This window comes from Procambarus clarkii, chromosome 82 (assembly GCF_040958095.1).
Source record: "Procambarus clarkii isolate CNS0578487 chromosome 82, FALCON_Pclarkii_2.0, whole genome shotgun sequence".
Lineage (NCBI taxonomy): Eukaryota > Metazoa > Arthropoda > Malacostraca > Decapoda > Cambaridae > Procambarus > Procambarus clarkii.
In genome coordinates, this window is record NC_091231.1 from 9,170,404 (window position 1) to 9,189,548 (window position 19,145).

The window sequence follows — 19,145 nt, forward strand, 5'->3', positions numbered from 1 at the left end:
GGAATAATAATTATTTAAAACTTATTTCTATATTTGTACTTATCATAAAAACAAGCTATTAGAATTAAGTTATTTAATTGATAAAGTGTGATTCATTTTCCCTCACTCCTATTTAGGTACGAGACCTCACTGGACACAATTGCAGGTTTTCAATTGACTGGTGACGCGGCAGGTAGCTGATGACATCTACAAAGGATTATTATATCTGCCCATAATATTATTATTATTTAGTTAATGACTTACAAATTTAAACAGAGGACGAATCCTCATAAGAACCTAATTTATTATTCGTGGTTGAAAATATATTTAATATAAGCTGTGTGAAATCATTTCCAACATTCGTAACCCATTAATTTTACTGTTCACTATGAGACCACGTTTCGGTCCGTCCTGGACCCCTATATGGCGACAATTCGATCTGTCCATGACCATTATCACGCAGTGTAAGTACACTACATGATAATTAATTCTCCAAGACAAACCAAACCGTCGTCAACTCCAATATTTTAAGACAAAGAAATAATGTTAGCACTGATCACTCATTTACTGGAAGTAATATCAACTTGACAGTGGTAAGACTGCAAACAACGCCTCAGTGACCACTTAGACTGTAAGAGAAATATTGAGACAATAGTTTTCCTCCAGGAGCGGCGACCTTGTATAAGGTGGTGAGAGGAAGGCATAGGCTGTGGCGCAGTGGTAGCGCCTCCCGAAAGATAACGGCCGGGTTCGATCCAGGGCAGGGAAGTACGCTTATATGTTCACTCCTCGTCCAGCAGTAGTTGGGGTCCTGGATGTAAACCAACTAGCGGATCGTGTGCCAGCGAAAGCAAGAAGGATAAGGTTTAAAATGGACTTTGGGGAGGAAGAGTTCTCAGCCTCTTGACAAGGGACTCGCCATGAACTTCCTGGTGGTCGCTGTGGTAGAGACGGCTGTGGTAGAGACGGCTGTGGTAGAGACGGCTGTGGTGGAGACGGCTGTGGTAGAGACGGCTGTGGTAGAGACGGTTGTGGTGGAGACGGCTGTGGTAGAGACGGCTGTGGTGGAGGCGGCTGTGGTAGAGACGGCTGTGGTAGAGACGGTTGTGGTAGAGACGGCTGTGGTAGAGACGGCTGTGGTAGAGACGGCTGTGGTAGAGACGGTTGTGGTGGAGACGGCTGTGGTAGAGACGGCTGTGGTGGAGACGGCTGTGGTAGAGACGGCTGTGGTGGAGACGGCTGTGGTAGAGACGGCTGTGGTGGAGACGGCTGTGGTAGAGACGGTTGTGGTGGAGACGGCTGTGGTAGAGACGGCTGTGGTGGTGTTGGGTGTGGTAGAGACGGCTGTGGTGGTGTTGGGTGTGGTAGAGACAGCTGTGGTGGTGTTGGGTGTGGTAGAGACGGCTGTGGTGGTGTTAGGTGTGGTAGAGACGGCTGTGGTGGTGTTGTGTGTGGTAGAGACAGCTGTGGTAAAGGCGGCTGTGGTAGAGACGGCTGTGGTGGTGTCGGCTGTGGTAGAGACGGCTGTGGTGGTGTCGGCTGTGGTAGAGACGGCTGTGGTGGTGTCGGCTGTGGTAGAGACGGCTGTGGTGGTGTCGGCTGTGGTAGAGACGGCTTTGGTGGTGTCGGCTGTGGTAGAGACGGCTATGGTGGTGTCGGCTGTGGTAGAGACGGCTGTGGTGGTGTCGGCTGTGGTAGAGACGGCTGTGGTGGTGTCGGCTGTGGTGGAGACGGCTGTGGTGGTGTCGGCTGTGGTGGAGACGGCTGTGGTGGTGTCGGCTGTGGTGGAGACGGCTGTGGTGGTGTCGGCTGTGGTAGAAACGGTTGTATGGAAGAGATGGAACACTATCAGGAGGGCAGCTGCCGTCGAGATCCCGAGCACATACCAGGAAAAATTATTTTTATAAACGTTTTCCTGTTGATAATTTGATCAATGTTACATGATATGAATCATAAGTATAGGGAAGATTATCACGTGGACCAGTTGTATGTGGCCTTTGTCTGGTCCACGTAGAGAAGAGGTATGTGGCCTCTGGCTGGTCCATGTAGACTAGGGGTATGTGGCCTCTGGCTGGTCCATGTAGACTAGGGGTATGTGGCCCACTGGCTGGTCCATGTAGACTAATAGCATATGCCCCACTGGCTGGTTGAAATAGACCATGGTTTTGTAACGATGATTTTAACCTTACAAATCAATCTTTACACATAAATATTAACATATCCTTTGAGGGAACAAGAAATGCCAATTAAGTCCCTACACACTGGCAATTCCTGAGTCCGTATCCTACACTGGCAAATGGTAAGTAATTAAGATATGGAACAATACATCAGCGATCACACATTACCTTATGAAACCCTTACCTCTCAACCCAATGGATTCACTGCCTCTCCATCCCAGACCCTGGATGACACGGTCCGACTCTGGTCATTTTCCCAGTCACTCTAAAATCTTATCCCACACGCAGAGCATTCTATATTCCCCAAAACTGCCACCCCTAGTATCAGCTAGTTGGGGAATGGGGCCAATGCTTGTTATCAGGTAGTTAGGGGGACGGTTTGCCAACCTACAAATGGGAGGCTTGTAAAGGGGTGGTCTGCTCCCACGTGCTAACACTCAACAATCTTTCCATTAAAGTTGTTTGATTCACTTAAATAAAGGTTCACTTAAAAAGAACAGTATACAAAAGTACATTCAAAAGAACAGATTACAAAAACACAAGTAATGACACAAATGATCCTACCCTGAGGAACATGATATTAAACAAGGTACACTAGTGAAAATACACATATCCCGACTGTATACACACAAGGCAATCCAGCAAGTCTCTCCCAGAAGGCTGCCTTATTCTGACTGTCTTATTCTGACAGTATAAGTATATACAACTGTCTTATTCTGACAGTATAAAACTACTCCCAATCAAAACATGGAAAACTGCTTAAACTTACTTAATGTAACTGATACACAAGGCATACAACAATAAATATATATTCTCATACAATGGTACAATAGAGCTCCTGTATACTCTCACCAGGAACAACCTACAACCCCTAAGAATGAATTAAAGAAAATAATAACAACAATCTACAACACCAAAGTATGAATGAAGCAAAATAATAACAAAGATCTAGAGAAGTCTATTTTCTAGAGACCCAATTCTTCTAGATACGATCAGGTCTAGGGAATGTCCCCTGCCGGTTTACTAGAAATTCCACATTGATTCTTCTGCTATTATTTACTAGGCACTTTTCTAGATTTTTACAATCATTATATCATAAGACATTTCTTAGAATACTAAAATCTTCTACTTAGACTGTCTAGAGACACATTTACTGACCATAGTTCTTTACCACCCTATAGATGGTATGATGAATTTTCCACATATTAGAACCGTTCTCAAGATGCAGTAAACACGGTATTCATAATACAATCTTTTATCTTCAAGCAGCGTTTATGAACTTTTCCCACTAAGTGTTTATGTTGATATACTCTTATTCTATCGTGCATCTTTTATAATCTCGCGTGGTGACCGTATGATGTTGACTGGTCCAGCGTCTGCCCGTCGACGATGCCTGCGTGTCTCGTGTGAACTTCTTGCAACAGCTCTGGAGTCCTTCTGGTGACAGCGGGAGTATGTTGGTGACAGAGACTCCTCGTCAACCAGCCCAACCGCGCTAATGAGGCGGTGGGCAGAGCAGCGGTGAGTGACAGCGGCCGGAGACTTGGCCGGTCACCTGTCGGGGGAAGATGCGTGCAAAGCACATCTCACAACCAGGTGATTGCAAACCGAGGTTGATAAGTGACGGCTGATACATAGCATGAGTCGTGACGGCAGAGAAGAGAGGGTGACGTCAACGATGTCTTGCGACAGAAACAAGCGGGTACAAGCGTTGAGGCGTGGGTGACGTGGCGGATGCCCAGGTAGGTCCCGACTTCATCTCCTCCGTCCCATCACTGTTCAGGTGTTTCTTGTACTAACAGGAGTAAGAACGGGAAGGTAAGAAAAAAGAGGAGAAAGAAAATGGATGGGTAGGCTTATGTTAGGTCACGTTTATTTAGAAAGTTTAGAACATTTGGGTATATATTGTGAAAGGGAAGAGTCGCCAGCAACAAAGCCAGGACTCAGGATCATGATGGGAAGGTTGTGTATCAGCCCCCACGACGTGATCGCGTCTGTGAATAGAGACAGGAAATATTATTTTCTTAAATAATCTTTCCTCCCTCTACCCTTTCACAGTACTACGTACTCAAATGTTCTAAACTTTCTAACAAACGTGACCTAACATAAGCCTACCCATTTTTTTTTGTCTCCTCTATTTCTTACGTTCCCATTCTTACTCCTCGTATTACCCCCTTACACTTCTTTATTACATCAATCCCATCCGTATCTTCCTCCATGATTTCCTCCTCTCAACTCTCGCTTGCCTTACTTATTAGTACCCCGTGCCTCCATCATCTCATCAGTTACAGCCCCGCTCCTGTGCCGGGTAAGTCCACTACGGGGCTCACCATAGCTCGTACTACTTGCAACTTTTTGAACCAGCTTATCGAGGATTTTCCCCTCCCCCCTAACTAGGATAACGACTGGCCCTTACCCAGGATACAAGCGACAACAGTCATCGAACTCCCAGGGAACTGTTTACTACTACGTGAACTAAATCCCACGACGGAGTTAAACGCAGGGAGGTCGATCTGTGTAGTATTTTCATGATATTTATTTCTTACACTGGCAAGCATCATGACTGTCGACTAAGGCAGCTGTGTCTCGAGCCTCACCGGAGGCAGATAAGAACATAAGAACCTAAGAACAAAGGTAACTGCAGAAGGCCTATTGGCCCATACGAGATTTTTCACATCAATCTATTAAGTTTAGAAGCCTAGCCAGCTCGGTCATCATCATCATCTGAGTTTCGGAAAGCTTTATGTTTGACGCGAAAGCCTTGGTATGACGCGAGGAACAAGATTCTGAAGCTATCATGTAAAATCAAAACCCGCAACAATAGTTATAAATGAGAGTTCAGACTTAGGATGGATGTTTGGAAGTATTGGCTTGGCAACAATGTGGTAAACGACAGGAATTGGTTGCCGAGCAATATTGTTAAGGTAAATGGTACAACTAGCTTTGAACATAGGCTTGATATATACATAGGGAACAGGGGTTGGATCTAGATGGGCACCGCTCAGAATGGGTTCAACATGATCCCAGAAGTGACTTCTAAAGTTAAAATTCTTGTGTTCTTATGCCGACGACCCCCTGTTGCTAGAGGCTTAAAGAACCGGTTTGCAGCTGGGTAATCTTATGCTTTGATTTGTGTTATATTATCTGCAGATATATATGTTAAAGTAAACTGTATCACAACAAATACAGTGAAAATATATTTTGAGTACTAGTTATCTTTAAGCAGATACTTCTGTGAATATAGAAGATTCAAAAATTGTCCAGTTCGAGCGGTATATATATATGGCCTCTTTGTTTTGTCAGCAGTTGTTCTCTGTGACAACCTCTCCGACCCTGGCACTTCTGGGACGCTGTCAGGCCCTAGAGGCACTTCAAGTTGGTGCCTGTGACAACCTCTGTTACCCTGACTGGAGGCTGCAGTGTGCGCCAGCTGCTGAACCAATCATGAAGATTCTTCACTTATATTTCAGCGTTGTGTTAATCTTCAGTTACCTTGTGATGCTGTGGACAGGTGAGTAGACCAATCATCTCTTAGACTGCTGTTAATGGCAGACTGTGTTACCATTACTGGCACACCTTCCGTTACTGTGGCTCTTCCACTCTTACTTGTTACTTGCTGTCTTACTTTTCCACTCCACGTGTTACTCTGCCTTGTCAGCCCTCTCCAGGTGGCTGTGGAGATGCCTGTGACGGAGACCTCCAAAGCTATCGGTGTTACTGAATGAGTGCCGTGATTAGCATGTAAACAGATTTCTTTGTATATAAGAAACAAAGATTTTGTCTTGTTTAATGAGATGTATATATGTCGGTTTCAGCTGCCCTTAATGTAATCAGGGTTTATATCCTCTTTTTAGTATTCTGTTTATCTTTACAATAAAACAATAATACAATATGTACATACCATAAGACCAGGAAATATCCACACCTACAGCTGATAAAACCATAGCACACTTATCCTCAAACAATAATTACATACAATAATAACATACAATCAATCTATGTATCAATGTGCAAACATGGGGCCTCACAGGGCTCGTACTCCACACCGATCCAACTGGCTGTCAAAGTATCCATAAAATAACAAAAACAATGCATGAACGAGGTATCCATAGGGGAGCATACTTTCAGTAGCATATGTCACAATACTCTCAACGTTGTAAACTTCTTAATATTGTAAACTATGAAAATTTATATTACTGCTAATGTACCTATATCCTCACGTTCAACACAACGACGACAAACCCCCTAACACAACAAATCTCCACCCTAAAATATAATAAGATAAAACAATAATTACATACAATCAACCTATGCATCAACATACAAACATGGAACCTCGCAGGGCTCGTACTCCACACACTACTCCTACTGTATGTCAAGTTTTCATAGCACATCCAGCCTATGAAGACACGCCAATGTCACTAGATGAAGTTGTTTAACCTAGCCGATAAGCCTGTTGACATTAAGGACCGCAAAATTCAGATATGAAGAAACAGTAGATATTTGTGAGCCGTTAATTTTTTTTAATAGGGTGCATTTTTAACTTTGATTACGTAAAAAATGCGACCTATTAGTTGCACGCACAAGTTAGATAGCTTTGGAGAATATGCTTGAGAGCCGCTTAAAGCTGTTTAAACTCGGAAATACATCAATAACAGCGGTATTCCGATGATGGTGAAGAAGCCTAGCGGGCCAGACTTAAAGACCACTGTGTTCGTATTTGGAGAATGTGCACTTTGGGGAGGTGACAATAGCTCCGCAAGTTAATTGAGACCCAAAAAGTTAATGAGATAATCGTGCTTGTCTGCAAGCTAGGTACACGGAGAGAGATCTTTGTGCTACGAACAGGAAAATTTGATTAAAAATTTGCTATTTGGGAGCGATGGACATTGTTTACAATATGAATACTACTATGAATGGTACCTCAATGTCAGTCGTTATCATGTAAAGAGTTATATACAAATTCAAAGACAGAACCGCCACTGAGCAAGTGAAGGACCCAGCCGTGTGAGACAATCTTCCAGAAACGCATCATGTTGTCAATTTCATTTCCGAGTCTACAGCAATATTTACACTGTCGACCACAATGTAAAAATTCCAGTACTTTAGTGAAATTAAAAGCACCGCAATATTAACTGCTCATCGCACTAATGAGCATTATCCTCGATAATTTAGGTGAGTTGTCTAAGAACATCAGAATAAATGAAACTACAGAACATCTATTGGTCCATACGAGGCAACTTCTATAGGCCCACATGAGGCAGCTCTTGTTTATATCTACCTAAACTCATTCATAAATATGTCCATCCTATGCTTGAAATAATCAAGGGACTCTATGTCTATTCTGTTACCTGGTAATTTGTTCCACAAATCAACAACCCTGTCACCAAGCCAGTATTTATCCAAGTCTTTCCTGAATCTAAATTTATCCAAATGATATCCATTGTTATGTGCTTTATTTTACGTTGATATATTTGAAATCTTTGTTTTATCTACTTTATTACACCATTTCATATATTTATAAACTTTAAGTAGTAATAATTCGTCTTCTCAGGGACAGGAAGCCTGTGAATATATATTATAGTCTTGTATCGAGGTCCCTCCAAGGTCAAACTACTGATCCTCTCAAGAATGTGACCCCCACAACAGTTGCTTAACTTCCGGGTTTCTATTTACTGCTAGGTGAACAAAGGCATTAGGGGAATATACAAGTGCCCAACCAATTAAGTCCCGCCTGGGAATCGATCCTGGGATCCGTGATTGTGAGTCGAAAACGAAGCTAACTGCATTACGTGACCCGCTTCTTGTTAGGCAAAAAAAATAATAAAATTTGTCCAATTGACTATGCTAATTGTGCAGACCACTTTGCTCTCATTAAATATTGTCATTTCACTGATTTTATTGTATGGATTTGTTTCGTGTATATATAATTAATACGTGGTAATATGTATACAAACTTCTATTAAAATCTAAGTATTAATACAACTTTTTTCTCCATAATATTTAGGGATGTTGTCAAAGTCGTATAGCAGAGTGGCAGCGTGGCGGGGCAGCACACCCTTGGACCGTGGGGTAGGCACTGCCATGTTTCTTAGTTCACCCTTGCCCTCTGACACCCGGGTAGGGTCAAACACCAGACGAATGACAAAATTTTCTGATTCTCAAAACCGTTTGTATTGTCCGGTTAGGCTAGGTTGGGTTTATGGTAAATAACACCCTGTCCATTTGTTAATCATTAACGAGGATAAATTGATTGGCATGCACAATATTATTAAAAAAAAGGGGGGGGGGGTTAGCTCCTGTGGTGTGATGCTCGGTTGCCTGTTGGGAACTGAGCTCTGCATGAGGGACAGGGAAGTGTGGTGAAGGCTGGTGTCAGCGGCTTTCACCAACTTGAGGAGGTATTTACCCCATCAAAACATTGAATAAAACTATCATAATAAGTAAAGGTGTCAAGTGCGGCTTTAAGCACTGGTCATATGTAGCCTAACTATCCCTCAATCCATAAACTAATTTGTTATTAAATTCCCGATCACTAAGTGAAAGTATTCACATATAATGTATAACAAAATATTGATTTATATAAACGTTAAACAAATTTACTTGACTAGTGTTGAGGTAGGTATGATTTGGGAAAAGATTCAGCAAAGATCTATTAACTATATTATTCTGTATATAACAGCCCGTGACATAACGGAAGTCTCTGGAAAAAGGGGTTCAGGGGTATTGCATCACGCATGGACCAATGACCCAGCAACAAAGCCTCCGACTACACCCTTTCCTTCTTAACGACGGACACCTGTGGTGCTCAAGTCACGTGGACCTATAACGAGGCTTCCCATAAGTCCCTGTAGTCCTGATGGAATATGCAAGCCCATGATAACTTTAATGACAGTTGAGATGGAAGTGAGGTAGTTGTTTACTAGTGGGAGAAAGGTTACAATGTCGAGGAACTTTCTTGTGTACGAAGTGGCTTGTATCTGAAACATTACTGAGGAAGCCGGTCGGCCGAGCGGACAGCACGCTGGACTTGTGATCCTGTGTTCGATCCCAGGCGCCGGCGAGAAACAATGGGCAAAGTTTCTTTCACCCTATGCCCCTGTTACCTAGCAGTAAAATAGGTACCTGGGTGTTAGTCAGCTGTCACGGGTTGCTTCCTGGGGGTGGAGGCCTGGTCGAGGACCGGGCCGCGGGGACACTAAAAAGCCCCGAAATCATCTCAAGATAACCTCAAGATAAAGGAGAAGCATTGCCAGACATGTGGCTTTATTGAACAAATAATTACAGTACAGTTACATCCTGCAATAAACACAAGCCATATAATATACATTATTTATAAAGACTAACAGTGCTTAAGATATATAATATAATCAAACTACACATGACTAACGCTAGAACAAATAGAAATTAAACTAGGAGTGAACATAAACTAACCTGTACACAGGCTCGACACAGCTGATCTCACAACAACAAAACAGTCAAGCGAGCATCCAAACGAAACAGTCAAGCGAGCATCCATCCGAGTACAATAATATAATAACACTTTTACTACAACTACTCTTTAATATTGTGTGAAAATGGGTTACCTTGTCCTTACAGATCCCAGCAGCCAGACGTGACCCGAGGGCGCCAGCTGGGAGTGCTAATACTGAGGTAGCAACCAGAGGCGTGGGACTGACAACACCAGCAGGTGAAGGTCTGGCGGTGACAGCCGTGGCGCGGTGGGCGTGGGAGAAGTTCCCTGGCCACTTGTGGCGCGGGCTGCAGCTGCCCGTGATGACGGCCTGGCCGGCAGGGCGGCTGGGGAACTTGATGTCCGAGTACGCGACCTTGTATGCCCTGGGGAAGGTGTATGGAGTCACGGTCAGGCTTCACCCGCTCATGGACGCCGCCTTGAGACACATTTTTCCACATCTGTCAATGCCTCTTATTCCAGGTGAGTTTCTCATTTACATAATGGTACGTTCTGTTTCGAAATGGTGTCTTCATTACAAATGGAGCCACTATTTATTTATCAATATGATTATTATTATTATTATAGTAATATATTATTATAATTATAATATATTATAATAATAGTAATATATTATTATTATTATTTGTTGTTGTTGTTAAAGATTCGCTACTTAGAACAAAGTTCCAAGTAGCACGGGCTATGGTGAGCCCGTGTATTATTATTATTGTAATTATAATCATTATTTGTATAATACTTATTTGTATTAATTTGTTGGATTATGATTGCTGTTTGTATAGTAAATTGTTGATCATGTTAACCATGCAGGTAACTTCAGTGATAAGGAGTGGAAGCAGTTGGGCTCCCTAGGCCTCAGTAATAAAGCAGATATGGATGCTGCTGCCGCTGGGCTGATGGGACCTCATCTCTTCGTGTTGCGCGGTGAGTCTCCTCTTATCATAGCATGCTCTACGGAATTAAAATTGAAATTGAAATAAGTTTATTGAGGTAAAATACACAGAAAGGGATGAGGTATCTCAAGCTATTCTCACCCCGTTCAGTACATCGTGTTGTATGATGCTGTGGGGCGGGATGAGATCTTTGCTGTGATGATGCTGTGCACATGAGGCGTGAACGAGAGCTGCATCATGACGGTGTATGTTATTCCAGGCACGCCACACGAGAGTCAGCTGTTCAACGCATACCGTCGGGACATTCAGCGTGAACTGACCTTTTCAGACACCATCACCACTAAGGTAAAATTATATATCACGCTATTGTGATTTCCTTGTGTATCAGTCAATTACCTGGCCTACCAGGTGAAGACCTGTCATTGGGTTAAATCATTAACTGTAAGTAATAACCAGAATAGTTAATGGACACAAAATGTATTGTGAAAACTCAGTTAAAGGCTGTGTTATGCCCATGAACCTAACATCATTTTAATCAACATAAAAATGATAAATATACTTAGAAAATAGATTGTAATAAATTAATTTGTCGTTTTAAGGAACCAAAGTCTTAAGGACATCCTTGTTATGTTACCGCTTGGTGTGACAGGCCCAAGCGTTCCTGGCAGCTGTAGCGAGGAACACCACCTTCCCCTCAACACCCACCTTCGTTGGCTTCCACATCAGGCGCACAGACTACTACTTCATGATCAAGGTAACTATGACGAGAAAACATTATGCCAGTTATAAAAAAAAAGTTAAGTGAAGATTCAGAAAATAATGCAAAATAGACAAGGAGCCACAAAATTGCTTCAGGAGCAGTTTAGATTTTAAAGCACCATAGAAGCCGGTCGGCCGAAGCACGCTGGACTTGTGATCCTGTGGTCCTGGGTTCGATCCCAGGCGCTGGCGAGAAACAATGGGCAGAGTTTCTTTCACCATATGCCCCTGTTACCTAGCAGTAAAATAGGTACCTGGGTGTTAGTCAGCTGTCACGGGCTGCTTCCTGGGGGTGGAGGCCTGGTCGAGGACCGGGCCGCGGGGACACTAAAAAGCCCCGAAATCATCTCAAGATAAGATAGCCTATATTTTATTGGTTGTGGATGAATATAAAGAGAAGCTGTCTCTCCCAGGGACCAATAGCATTATAATAAACGAAAATACAAAAGGCATATTGACTCGTACAAAGCAGCTCTTATTTGTGTTAACTCCCACTGATAGTATAGTCTACCCTGTCTACCCTACTATAGAAACTATCCATCAGCCAATGGACAAATCCACAAGGGCCGTGACGAGGATTCGAACCTGCGTCTGAGAACATCCCAGACGCTGCCTTAATCGACTGAGCTACAACATGGAATTATGTCGTAATCGACTGAGCGTCTGGGATCCTACCTAGCAATAAATAGGTACCTGGGAGTTAGACAGCTGCTACGGGCTGCTTCGTGAGGGTGTGTAACAAAAAGGAGGCCTGGTCGAGGACCGGGCTACAGGGACGCTAAGCCCCGAAATCATCTCAAGATAACCTCAAGATATCCTTCTCGCTGCTTGCAATCTTTTCTCTACACCTGTCCTGTAACTCCGAGATCATTTTTGTTTAAGAATTTACCAAGTATGTGCAATTGTCCTCGATGCTTCCGTTTTCTATCGTCGCAGTGGACACAATATCCAAGAGTGGCATTGGTTCAAGGTTGAATCAATGCTCTCAACGGTAATCCAACGTTGAATCATTGTTGATGATGGTGATTCGGCGTTGTTTGTGGATATTGTGCTCACTGGAGTGCTGATACTGACCCTCGAGGGCCTAACCCTCTTCTCCCACCCTCTCCACTTTGATTTTCCATTTGTTATATTGTGAAGCAAATGTGGGGCGGACACGTGCCGAGCGAGAGATACTACCGTCGTGCCATGGACCACTTCCGACGTAACTACAACTACGTTATCTTCGTCGTCGCCTCCGACGAGCCCAAACACGTCACTGAGACGTTGGGTGGCGACCCAGATGTCTTCCTCGCCCCAGGTATACTATGCTAATTATTTCTTATGATTGTTGTTGTCCATTCACTTGGACTGGTTGGCAGAGGGAAGGCCTTGTATCCTACAGAGTCGGTGCTCGATCCCCGATGGTCCAAGTGGTTGGGTACCGTCCCTTCACCTCCGTTCTATCCCAGTTCCTTGTCCTCATATCTCTTCCAATTTTTATATAAACATACTAGTTTAGCGCTTTCTCCTGATAATTACCTTACCTTCCGGGTACCGAGAGTTTTATCTATGAGATGATGATGGTAACTATCCCAGCTGCGTCTGGGATGCTCCCGGACGCAGGTTCGAATCCTCGTCATGGCCCTTGTGGATTTGTTCATGATGTTGGTAGCTTGTGTGTGAAGAGCTTACTGGCTCTCTCTGTCCTCACTGCTTCACACACACACACTGGCTTAGAAATGTGTCGCTAAATAGCAATTAGAACATTAAGGATCAGGGTATGGCCAGGTGGCCATGTAGACCAGGTGGCCATGTAGACCAGGTGGCCATGTAGACCAGGTGGTCATGTAGACCAGGTGGTCATGTAGACCAGGTGGCCATGTAGACCAGGTGGTCATGTAGACCAGGTGGCCATGTAGACCAGGTGGCCATGTAGACCAGGTGGCCATGTAGACCAGGTGGCCATGTAGACCAGGTGGCCATGTAGACCAGGTGGCCATGTAGACCAGGTGGCCATGTAGACCAGGTGGCCATGTAGACCAGGTGGTCATGTAGACCAGGTGGTCATGTAGACCAGGTGACCATGTAGACCAGGTGACCATGTAGACCAGGTGGCCATGTAGACCAGGTGGCCATGTAGACCAGGTGGCCATGTAGACCAGGTGGTCATGTAGACCAGGTGGTCATGTAGACCAGGTGGTCATGTAGACCAGGTGGTCATGTAGACCAGGTGGTCATGTAGACCAGGTGGCCATGTAGACCAGGTGGCCATGTAGACCAGGTGGCCATGTAGACCAGGTGGCCATGTAGACCAGGTAGTCATGTAGACCAGGTGGTCATGTAGACCAGGTGGCCATGTAGACCAGGTGGTCATATAGACCAGGTGGCCATGTAGACCAGGTGGTCATATAGACCAGATGGTCATGTAGACCAGGTGGTCATGTAGACCAGGTGGTCATGTAGACCAGGTGGTCATGTAGACCAGGTGGTCATGTAGACCAGGTGGTCATGTAGACCAGGTGACCATGTAGACCAGGTGACCATGTAGACCAGGTGGCCATGTAGACCAGGTGGCCATGTAGACCAGGTGGTCATGTAGACCAGGTGGTCATGTAGACCAGGTGGTCATGTAGACCAGGTGGTCATGTAGACCAGGTGACCATGTAGACCAGGTGACCATGTAGACCAGGTGGCCATGTAGACCAGGTGGCCAAGTAGACCAGGTGGCCATGTAGACCAGGTGGTCATATAGACCAGATGGTCATGTAGACCAGGTGGTCATGTAGACCAGGTGACCATGTAGACCAGGTGACCATGTAGACCAGGTGACCATGTAGACCAGGTGGCCATGTAGACCAGGTGGCCATGTAGACCAGGTGACCATATAGACCAGGTGACCATGTAGACCAGGTGGTCATATAGACCAGGTGGCCATGTAGACCAGGTGGCCATGTAGACCAGGTGGTCATGTAGACCAGGTGGTCATGTAGACCAGGTGGTCATGTAGACCAGGTGACCATGTAGACCAGGTGACCATGTAGACCAGGTGACCATGTAGACCAGGTGGTCATGTAGACCAGGTGGCCATGTAGACCAGGTGGCCATGTAGACCAGGTGACCATATAGACCAGGTGACCATGTAGACCAGGTGACCATGTAGACCAGGTGGTCATATAGACCAGATGGTCATGTAGACCAGGTGGCCATGTAGACCAGGTGACCATGTAGACCAGGTGGCCATGTAGACCAGGTGGTCATGTAGACCAGGTGACCATATAGACCAGGTGACCATGTAGACCAGGTGACCATGTAGACCAGATGGTCATGTAGACCAGGTGGTCATGTAGACCAGGTGGCCATGTAGACCAGGTGGCCATGTAGACCAGGTGGCCATGTAGACCAGGTGGCCATGTAGACCAGGTGACCATATAGACCAGGTGACCATATAGACCAGGTGACCATGTAGACCAGGTGACCATGTGGCCATGTAGACCAGGTGGTCATGTAGACCAGGTGGCCATGTAGACCAGGTGGCCATGTAGACCAGGTGGCCATGTAGACCAGGTGGCCATATAGACCAGGTGACCATATAGACCAGGTGACCATGTAGACCAGGTGACCATGTAGACCAGGTGGCCATGTAGACCAGGTGACCATATAGACCAGGTGGCCATGAAGATGAGGTACAAGGTACATTGATGGAGATCTTCTAGTGAAGATGTGGCCGCCTTTCTTAACCCCAGGCAGTACCCAGAGTAGAGTTAAAACAATATAATTCTTCTCCAAGAAAAAAGGCATAACTAAGTTATTCATCATGTAAATTATTCTTCAATATCATAAGCTGCAACTTAATCACCAAAAACTTGATCATTATTGTCATCGAAATATTAATCTTATTTTGGTAATCTTGATTTTCAGGTCATTCAGCGGAGGAGGACCTGGGCATCCTGGCGGCGTGTAACCACAGCATCATGACGGTGGGCACCTTCGGGTTCTGGGGCAGCTACCTGGCGGGCGGCGAGGTCCTCTTCCCCAACACCACCTATTCCGTACTTTATAAAGTAGGACCCAAGTGGTTCCGACACTCTAAACTGGACTTCTTCAGACCTGTCAGTGATGACTGACGCAGGGAACCACCTGGTCTGGGACGTCCTGAACCACCACCATACTCTCAGCGCCAGAATTAATAATAAATAGTTTTGTTAATATAAAAGTATGAATTTAATTTTCCTCCATTCAGAAACCTTTTCGTAAATATTTTGTTTCATGCGAGATCTATTTATGAAGAGAGAGAGAGAGAGAGAGAGAGAGAGAGAGAGAGAGAGAGAGAGAGAGAGAGAGAGAGAGAGAGAGAGAGAGAGAGAGAAAAGAGAGAGAGAAAAGAGAGAGAAAAAGAGAGAGAGAAAAAAAGAGAGAGAGAAAAAGAGAGAGAAAAAAAGAGAAAGATATATATATATATATATATATATATATATATATATATATATATATATATATATATATATATATATATATATCTTTCTCTTTTTTTCTCTCTCTTTTTCTCTCTCTCTTTTTCTCTCTCTTTTCTCTCTCTCTTATATATATATATATATATATATATATATATATATATATATATATATATATATATATATATATATATATATTACACACACACACATATATATACACACACAAAGAGACTATCACCAGGAATATTTTGACGAGTAACACCGAAATAATTGATAGATACAATGACAATAGAAGATTAGACATGAGTGAAGCGCTGCATATCAATATATCTAGTCCACCAATCAATAACCAGCTAATACACAGTTACACATTACCCACTTCAAGACCCTGGGACAATGCAGAAAGAAGCAGGCCAGAATGACCCTGCAACAGGAACGGAAGCAGCCAGAACATAAACTGCCAACATGTCACACTCTTAATTTACTATTCCATTAATAACCCATTATATAGGACCCCATTAATACTCCATATGTCATTCATCCATGTCACCCATCACCTCACCATTAGAGGATATAATCAGGTGCTAACATCTTGATACATTACGGGCTCACCATAGCCCGTGCTACATTGACATTTCGTTCTAAGTAGCTAAATCTAAAACAACATATTGATACAGATAATGGTTCAAAAAAGCCTCCACTTACGGGCTCACCATAGCCCGTTCTACTTGGAACTTTATGTTCTGAGTAACTGAATCTACAACAACAACAACAGAAGAATGTGAGGAGAGACCTTACGAAACGCATCACAAGGCGTCAGACTCAAATAATAAGTAAAAATGAACTTTGGAGAGTTAATGTTTAATCTTCCTGCTTTAGTGGAGAAAAACATAAAGAATATCGAGAAGATTCGTGCCAGAATCATAAATCTAAAACATATATCATAAGAATCATAAACCTTTATATATATGGTGGACCAGAGGTAATTTATGTCAGAGGCTTATTGGTGACATGGATGAATGACACATATATGGAGTATTAATGGGGTCCTATATAATGGGGTATTAATGGAATAGTAAGAGAGAGAGAGAGCTAGCACCCGTCAACCAAGAGTTTACACCACAATACCCAGCGGGCCACTTACCTCTGGTCCACATTCAGCAGGCAAAAAGTAACGAGGAAAACGATTTTAAAAATAAATTTCCTTGTATGTGGTTGACGGAAGGTCCGGTCCTGACGTGTGTGCACCACTCTTCCTCACACCCGTCTCATGTACACCTGTCTCATCTACACCCGTCTCCCCCACAGCCGTCTCCACCAGAGCCGTCTCCACCAGAGCCGTCTCCACCAGAGCCGTCTCCACCACAGCCGTCTCCACCACAGCCGTCTCCACCACAGCCGTCTCCACCACAGCCGTCTCCACCACAGCCGTCTCCACCACAGCCGTCTCCGCCACAACCGTCTCCACCACAGCCGTCTCCACCACAGCCGTCTCCGCCACAACCGTCTCCACCACAGCGTCCAGGAAGGTCATGGTAAGTCCCTCGTCAGTAGGCTGAGAACTCTACCTTCCCAAAGTCCATTTTGAACCTTATCCTTCTTTTCACTGGCACACGATCCGCTAGTCCTGGTACACAAGTTTCCTTTTGACCATTTTGTTTATATTTGTATGCCACAGTCATGGTATTAGCTCTCTACTAACAATTATCTCAGGACCACTTAAACGAACTGATTCATTCCTATGATAGATAGTGTTGATATCACTATGATGATAGAGTTTATTGGGGACCTTCGATAAGCCGCCGGCTTCCTATCCTTGTCGAAGCCACTAGTGTGAGTGGCCCTCAGGCAAATTCAGGTAAATTCCGATATGAGAGGTAGTGTTGCATGGATAGGTAGTGTTGCATATGATAGCTAGTGTTCATGTGGTAGATAGTGTCATATATGACAGGTAGTGTCACATATGATAGGTAGTACTCACCTAATTGTGCTTGCGGGGGTTGAGCTTTGGCTCTTTGGTCCCGCCTCTCAACCGTCAATCAACTGGTGTACAGGTTCCTGAGCCAACTGGGCTCTATCATATCTACATTTGAAACTGTGTATGGAGTCAGCCTCTACCGCATCACTTGCTAGTGCATTCCATTTATTAACTACTCTAAAAAGTGTCACGTATGATAGGTAGTGTCACATATAATTATTATCATATATCATTCAATTTATCTGCACAGAGTAGATTCTGTACTTTTTTATTTCAGTTTGAAAATTTTAAGGTCTTCTTCTTAGTTCCTCGTAGTATTAATTTAAACATGTGACGTCCTTCCATGTGTTCAGAGTAAAGGCCTCTCCGCCCCATGAATGGATAGTCTTGTGTTCACTAACATATTCTCTTGGAACAGGAATGAACTATCTGTTGGTGGGATGCCGTCAGCACCCGGCGTCTGTGACAACACTTGCTTCAACCATTAGCTGGATGCTGTTCAACTGTCAGCTGATGGGTCAAATGAAGACCCTTTATATGTATCTATGCATTGTGATCGCCTTCGGTTGTCTTATCACGATGTGGTCGGGTGAGTCTTCCCTTAAATTATTAAGATGACACAAATTCATTTTTTTATTTATATATAGAAGAGTTCTTACATTCTTGTAAAGTCATCAGCAGGCATAGTGTTTCGGACAGGTTCTTAAACCCAATTTTTCCCCGGAATACGACCCGCCAAATGGGTACAACCAGGTACCCGTTCACTGCTGGGTGAACGGAGGCTACAGTTAAGGATTGGCGCCCAGTCAATCCTCCTCGGGCAGGATACGAACCCAGGCCCGGTTGGTCCAGCCCTTCTTCTGTCCAGCTTTTCTTTAAGACTTCCAATTTTGTTTCGGCAACATTTCTAATATGTGCTGGGAGGATATTGAACAACCGTTGACCTCTGATGTTCACACAATGCTCTCTGGTCGTGTCTATGGCACCTCTGTTCTTCACTTGCTCTGTTCTGTTTTTCCTTCCCTATCGTTCACACCAGTATATTATTTCACTATGCAAATTTAGGACGTGTCCCTCCAGTATTATCTATGTATATATAATTACTTGCCTTTCTCGTCTGCTCTCTAGAGAGTACATTTTGAGAGTTTTGAGACTATCCCAATTGTTTAGGTGCTTTACTGTGTCTATGCGTATGTGCAATATGTGTTTTCTTTATTCCTTCTATTTCAGCAATCTCTCCCACTCTGAAGGGGTAAGTGAGTACCGAGCAGTACTCAAGGCAGGACAGCACAAGTGATTTCAATAGTATGAGCATTGTGAATGGATCCCTGGCTTTGAAGGCTCTCATAATCTTGTATTTTTTCAAATGTAACTTGTATTTTTGTCTATATCTCATATGAGAATAGGGAAAAGCAAGGGTGCCCTGAGGTACAGAGCTTTTCACTATGGTTG

At 44.0% G+C, this 19,145-nt stretch overlaps 2 protein-coding genes across 3 annotated transcripts; both read left to right on the forward strand.

Annotated features, from left to right (window-relative positions):
* The first annotated feature begins 899 nt into the window (after positions 1 to 899).
* LOC138358124 (uncharacterized) lies at positions 900 to 1,886 on the forward strand. Its single transcript, XM_069315627.1, has one exon. The coding sequence runs from the start codon at positions 900 to 902 to the stop codon at positions 1,884 to 1,886; it is 987 nt and encodes a 328-aa protein (XP_069171728.1).
* Positions 1,887 to 5,437: 3,551 nt separating this feature from the next.
* On the forward strand, positions 5,438 to 15,474 carry LOC123764310 (galactoside alpha-(1,2)-fucosyltransferase 2-like). Of its 2 annotated transcripts, XM_045751908.2 has the most exons (8): positions 5,440 to 5,667; positions 8,164 to 8,228; positions 9,756 to 10,092; positions 10,438 to 10,551; positions 10,780 to 10,865; positions 11,170 to 11,274; positions 12,420 to 12,579; positions 15,180 to 15,474. In XM_045751908.2, the coding sequence occupies exons 1-8, from the start codon at positions 5,601 to 5,603 to the stop codon at positions 15,383 to 15,385; spliced, it is 1,140 nt and encodes a 379-aa protein (XP_045607864.2). In that variant the 5' UTR covers positions 5,440 to 5,600; the 3' UTR covers positions 15,386 to 15,474. The 2 variants fall into 2 exon arrangements, with proteins under 2 accessions (XP_069171805.1, XP_045607864.2); XM_069315704.1 differs by lacking the exon at positions 12,420 to 12,579 and having other exon boundaries at positions 5,438 to 5,667.
* The last annotated feature ends 3,671 nt before the right edge of the window (positions 15,475 to 19,145 follow it).